Raw genomic sequence first — 6,087 nt, 5'->3', positions numbered from 1 at the left:
CTTTCTGAAGACTTTGGCTATCCCTTCAGGGGAAAATACGTCGGATTTCGTATTTAACCAAACAGCTGTCGACGAAAATCAATCCCTTTTGTCCTAACATAGTGACACAATGTTATTTGTTATTTAAATATTCTTTACCTTCGTCAATGTTACAATACTTCTTATGTACAACGGAGTAACATCCTAAAACGCGTCGCACACGCAAGTAACAAGCTGTACATAGGATTTTTTTTCTACAATACATATGTACATTTCGCTTATTGAAATTCTCGTGACACTGACTCCAATAAAGGTTATGATATGCGACAATGTCTCAACCTTCAAACACGCCAGACGATACTACACATTTCTTTCGCGAACATATTATCTAAATTGTTTACTTATTTGTCATATTCCGAAGGCATTCGTGCAAGATATATTTAATTGGCTAACTTTTTATGTTTGCCAAAAATATATCACATCTCCATTTCTCACAAAAAAATCACGTTTTCGTTTCGTTTTCGTGATTTTTAAAAATATTAATTAAATTTTCTAATCTAGCGCTAGCTCTCAAACGTTTATATCCTAGTGGTTTTCAGGTATTGAGATCTAGATTTTATATAGGTGTCATGACAGCATGTTAGCCTACCCACGCAAGTTTATTTGCAGAGACTAGATAACAGAGCTCGTTCCGCCTTCGTGCTGTGTGCTGTGTACCGTGTGTGTGTGCTTGTGGGGGGTGAGAGCTAAATACAATCTGATTAATTTAATATGAGTTGCTAGTGTATGTAGTTGCGAAGGTTCTACGATATAAATATATGTTGTGGACTTTCCTTTTCAAATACGCAAGATCAAAATAGGAGCTGGGTGTTAAGTTTACAGAGCAAATCTGTATTAACATTTTGTAGAGAGATCTTGCAGAAATATACTTAGTATATTGCGGAATTCAATGTAAAGAATCAGGTAATAAACTATCTAAAATGCATTAGTGAATAAATCACAAATATGACAAAACACATAAAAACAAACGAATTACGTACAACCCAAAACCTTATCAACACCTCGATTATTTGCCTACAGCCTAACATGACCTTCACTTTTTCTCTTTCAGCACCATTCCTGAAGCCATTAGCGACACTGTCTGATGTATGGCCCATTCAGACTGTATGGAACTGCTCCATTGTCACGCTGAAGCCTGTTCGTCATATCTAAGTAGTTTACGATAACGCTGCTAGACTTCCAAGGTTGTAGGGTGTTAGACTTACTAAGTGATCTATCTTAGTTTTTAGGTGAGTTTTTTATTGTTACAGTAAAGGGTGAGAAAGTTTAGGGTAATGGGTAGGCTTTCTGTTTTCTTTCAGATAATAATTGACAAATTGTTGTGGAGGAAACCTACTTATATTATAAATGTGAAATTTTGTATACTAGTAGGTAAATAAGTTTGTTAGTTTTTCACGCTCATAAAACCTCGATAGATTTCACGAAATTTGGCAATCGCATAGCTCTTATAATAATGAAAAACAAACAACTAACTTCTTATCCATTTGCCCTGATCGATGCTTCTTTGGAAAGCGGTGAAACCGCAGGCGGAAGCTAAGTTGTACAAAATACAAATCCTTTGTATAGAAAATAATAATTTTCTATTCCTTTACAACATTTCTCATTGTGGTCAGCCTTTATCTTAATGTATGTATATCGAAATTAAAACAACATCGTCTCACTGATTACCATTTACAATTAAAACTAGCGATGTGGTAAATTACAAATTCATACAGCCCGCTCTTTAATTACACATTTTATGGCTAAATCAGTGTAAACAACCCTAGAAATGCCTTCGTCTCAACTCAAGGCCATAGTCAGAATTTATCCTACCTGCCATTTTCACGCGGTTTCACCCGCGCCCCGTGAGAACTATTCTCTGTATCGGGATAAAATATAGCCTATGTTACTCGGGAAGAGTGTAGCTTTCCAACAGTGAAAGACAACACATCGGTTTGGTAGTTTCGGCGCTTTTTAGGTACAAACAAACAAACAAAATAATATTTCCTCTTTTTAATATTGGTAAAATGTAATTATAGTGCCGGAAAAGTATTCCCGTTAGCCAGACTATAAATAAAAGCCGATTATCGGTCGGTATTGATACAATAACCATGAATCGAGCGATCAATCCAACAGCGATTGCTTTTAGTAATTATTACTATCCCACGAATCATGGATATTACTCAGTATGAATTATTTTAGTATGTAACATTTATCGTTTGATATTAAAATACTTTCCGTGTATTATTTTTAGTACCTAATGGTTTTTATTTCTTTTGCTTTATGTAATCTGTTAACATAATACAGTCATTACTTTTGTAACATGTCTAAGAATGCAGATGTTCAGGATTCCCGGTATATGTTGTCTCGTATGCGACTAGATGGCGTTGCCGCGTTTAAATGCAGGCTATGGTTTCGTTACCAAAAATAGTATAAGTTGCATTTTGACATTATATTAAAGGTCTTGCTATTTTGAAGAGTGTTTGTATTATTTTATCATCTATTCCTGAAGGTATAAGGACCAAAGTTAAACATGGTCCTTCGAGCCGGATAGTCACGTGGTGCGCAAAAGAGAGATATTATTGAGATCAAAGATTATAAACTCTTTGGAAATTGGCATCGCACTTTTTTGACATTGAACTTTGACAACTTCAAACATGGACAAAGATCTAAGAATTCTAGAAGATATAAAAACGCAAATTGAAAAAGGCCTAATCAACTTTAAGAAGTCGCCGAAAGACAGGATTGACCAACATTATGTGGAAACAAGGCAACAAATGTTGGAACGATTATTTACCACCTTCTCATCAAAATATGAAGCTATGGTTGGCGACTACGGAAGCGGCAAGATAGCGAATTATTTTCAAGGCGATGTTTTTGAAGCAACATCAGAGACGTATTTATGTTATCAGGTTCAGCTTAAGAAAACTATGTCCACATTTAATACCATAAAATGTAAGTCCAGTGGCGAAGGTTCATCAGACAATTCGCGACCATCTGTCACAAAATTACCAAAAATTCAAATTCCTATTTTCAGTGGGAAGTACACTGAATGGACATCGTTTAGAGAGTTGTTTATATCACTGATTCATAATAATTCCATGTTAGACGATGTTCAGCGGTTACATTATCTCAAAACTCAATTGTCTGGTGAAGCTGAGCAACTCATAAGACATGTTCCTGTCACTCAAGCTAACTACAAAATATGTTGGGACATGATCGAAAGTCGGTATAATAATAAAAAGTACATTTCAAATTGTATTTTGCAGCGGTTGTTCAATCAAAAAGCGGTAAACGTAGACTCTTCTAGTGCCCTAAAGGGACTTCTTGATGTGACAAATGATTGTTTGCATCAATTGTCAAATCTCGGTATAAATGTAAAAACATGGGATGTGATTGTAATTTATATTATAAGTTTGAAGCTGGACGTAGAATCTAGGAAGCAGTGGGAACTGCAAGTCAACCAATCATCATCCGTGGATTTTCCGTCTTGGTTACAATTTCAAGAGTTTTTGGAGACTCGTTTCCGGGCTCTTGAATTTATTCAGCCTACTGGTAAGCCCAAGGTCTTGTATAGTTACACAACATCTCACCCCAAAGAAGTAAATGACGTTACAAAGATGTCATGTCCACATTGTGCCGAAACTCACAGATTATTCAACTGCAAGAAGTTCTGCAAGGAGGAAGTCGAACAGCGCCGTAATATTGCACAATCTTTAGGTTTGTGTTTTAACTGTCTAGGAAAGAATCACACAACCAAAGTTTGTAAATCACTCACCACATGCCGTTTCTGCCAGCGCAAACATCACACCTTATTACACCTCAGGAACTATAGTATACCAAGCACGGATGCTGGTTCTAGCGAACCAACACCACAGCAGACCACTAACCTCGCAACTCATCTTTTAAAGGGTATCGCTCCGGGACGAGTCCTGTTAGCCACAGCTCTTATAAGAGCCGAGTCAAAAGATGGGTCCACTCAAGTACTACGAGCCTTGCTGGATCAAGGATCGCAGGCGTCATTTATAACTGAAGCAGCAGCGCAGTTACTTCGTCTAAAGAGGATTGGTAGCAAAACCAAGATAGCAGGTATAGGAGGTAATCAGAGCGGCGTTAGCGTTGTCTCCAATTACACTGTAAGTATGAACGTACAATCATTGTACGAACCTTCTTATACCATCAAAGTATCAGCGCATGTATTACGCTCACTGACTTCTGTAATGCCTGACGCCAGTTTCGAAATGCAGGATTGGTCTGAAATACACAATGTTCAGTTGGCTGATCCCCACCTTAATACCCCTAACAAAATTGATGTTTTGTTAGGAGCTGACATTTACTGTCAGATATTGAAGAAAGGTTTGATCAGGAGCCCTAAGGGTTCCCTAGTAGCACAAGACACACAGTTAGGGTGGATTGTGTCAGGGTTTGTTGACAGAGATCACATTTCCCATCAGCAGCAATTGATAGTTTCAATGCATGCCCAAGTTGATGAAAATGATAATCGGTTGTGGGAAGTTAAGTCTGATCCCTCGTTAGTCAAAAAGCTACTAACGAGTAAAGAACAAGCATGTGATGAGTATTCTCATGCAACAATAAAGCATGTAAGATTGAAATCACATAATTCTAATGTAATAACAAAATGTTCATTTCTAGGACGCTTGGAGAAAATCAGCGCCGAGTCAGCCAGAAATCGTAATAACGCTGTTTATCTTCCTCATCATGCTGTGGTTAGAGAAGATAAGCTGGCTACTAAAGCAAGGGTGGCCTATGATACATCGTTCAAGGGAACAAATGTAGTTTCATTGAATGACACCTTAATGGTAGGACGCACCCTCCAGGCAGACTTGCGGCATATTGACGACTCCAAGCATCCATATCATTCCGAAACGTAGGTCAAGATCATAGTCAAGATGTATACGATGCGCAGTCACGACAAGAAATCAGCCGAGAAGAGAAGAGAATCGACAGAACTTGTTTGTAGAGTAACACCGATATACGATATACTTGCTACAAAGGATGTATTTGCCTATTTGTATGAACTTCTGTTCACATTGTGGCAGTTTCAAATTGATCAACAGCAGGATTTCTGTCTTGTTAACGTTTTGTCGCTCGACTGCTAAAGGAATGGTATAAGGGTTTCTACGTAGGCGCAACAGGGAGTAGTCACACATTTCTTTCAGAGGCATAAGTGGACATCTAGAATTCCTGAATAAAAGCAAGGCGATGTTGTGTTATTAAAGAAGATGACTTATCTCCAGCCAAATGGTTGTATGGTCAAGTTGAACAAGTGCATCCTGGAAAGGATGGTATCACGCGCGTCGTCACACTTCGGTGTAAAGACACCTTGATGAAACGTCCAGCTTCAAAGCTATGTTTACTCTCCATTATGTAAATATGTTTAGTTCGAAAACGCAGTTAATGTTATGTTAACCTTATAGTTTTTGATACAAGTAAATTGTTTTGTAAATGCATTATACTATTAGTAAGTAAGTTTTGAAGCCATTAGTTATTTATTACAAACCGTCGTATCATTATTACTGTTCACTGATCGTTTGATAAATTCTATTATACATATACAGTCCATTGCTCTATTTAAGTACTTTCGATCATAGTGGGCGGTAATAAAAAGGAATAAATTCCTTTTAGTGGGCGGTATGTTCAGGATTCCCGGTATATGTTGTCTCGTATGCGACTAGATGGCGTTGCCGCGTTTAAATGCAGGCTATGGTTTCGTTACCAAAAATAGTATAAGTTGCATTTTGACATTATATTAAAGGTCTTGCTATTTTGAAGAGTGTTTGTATTATTTTATCATCTATTCCTGAAGGTATAAGGACCAAAGTTAAACAGCAGAAGACTCGAATTGTATTATAAATCTTTATAACAAAAGTTCTAAGATTAGCTGGATTTGAGAGACACATTAAAATTCTGCTGAATTAACAAAACCAGCTGTCAACACTATACGTACCTATACCTATCTTATAGGTATAACAAAGTTCACTGACCGATCCACAAAACCTCAACACAAAATTACTATCACTTCAGCAAACAATCACGATGGTCGTCCGT

General features: G+C 37.3%; 1 protein-coding gene across 1 annotated transcript; it reads left to right on the top strand.

Annotated features, from left to right (window-relative positions):
- The first annotated feature begins 2,675 nt into the window (after positions 1–2,675).
- LOC124630942 lies at positions 2,676–5,815 on the top strand. Its single transcript, XM_047164984.1, has 2 exons — positions 2,676–4,154; positions 4,672–5,815. The coding sequence occupies exons 1-2, from the start codon at positions 2,676–2,678 to the stop codon at positions 4,813–4,815; spliced, it is 1,623 nt and encodes a 540-aa protein (XP_047020940.1). The 3' UTR covers positions 4,816–5,815.
- Positions 5,816–6,087: the final 272 nt, after the last annotated feature.

Source organism: Helicoverpa zea, chromosome 6 (assembly GCF_022581195.2).
Source record: "Helicoverpa zea isolate HzStark_Cry1AcR chromosome 6, ilHelZeax1.1, whole genome shotgun sequence".
NCBI classification, from domain to species: Eukaryota; Metazoa; Arthropoda; class Insecta; order Lepidoptera; family Noctuidae; genus Helicoverpa; species Helicoverpa zea.
The sequence above is the reverse complement of the archived record's forward strand: the minus strand, read 5'-3'. Positions and strand labels throughout refer to the sequence as shown.

Bases quoted from the DNA above. Each gene is read 5' to 3' on its own strand.
- LOC124630942 (XM_047164984.1), top strand. From the start codon at position 2,676: ATGGACAAAGATCTAAGAATTCTAGAAGATATAAAAACGCAAATTGAA. The intron at 4,155-4,671 runs GTAAGTATGAAC...GTTCATTTCTAG, and splicing joins GCGTTGTCTCCAATTACACT to GACGCTTGGAGAAAATCAGC.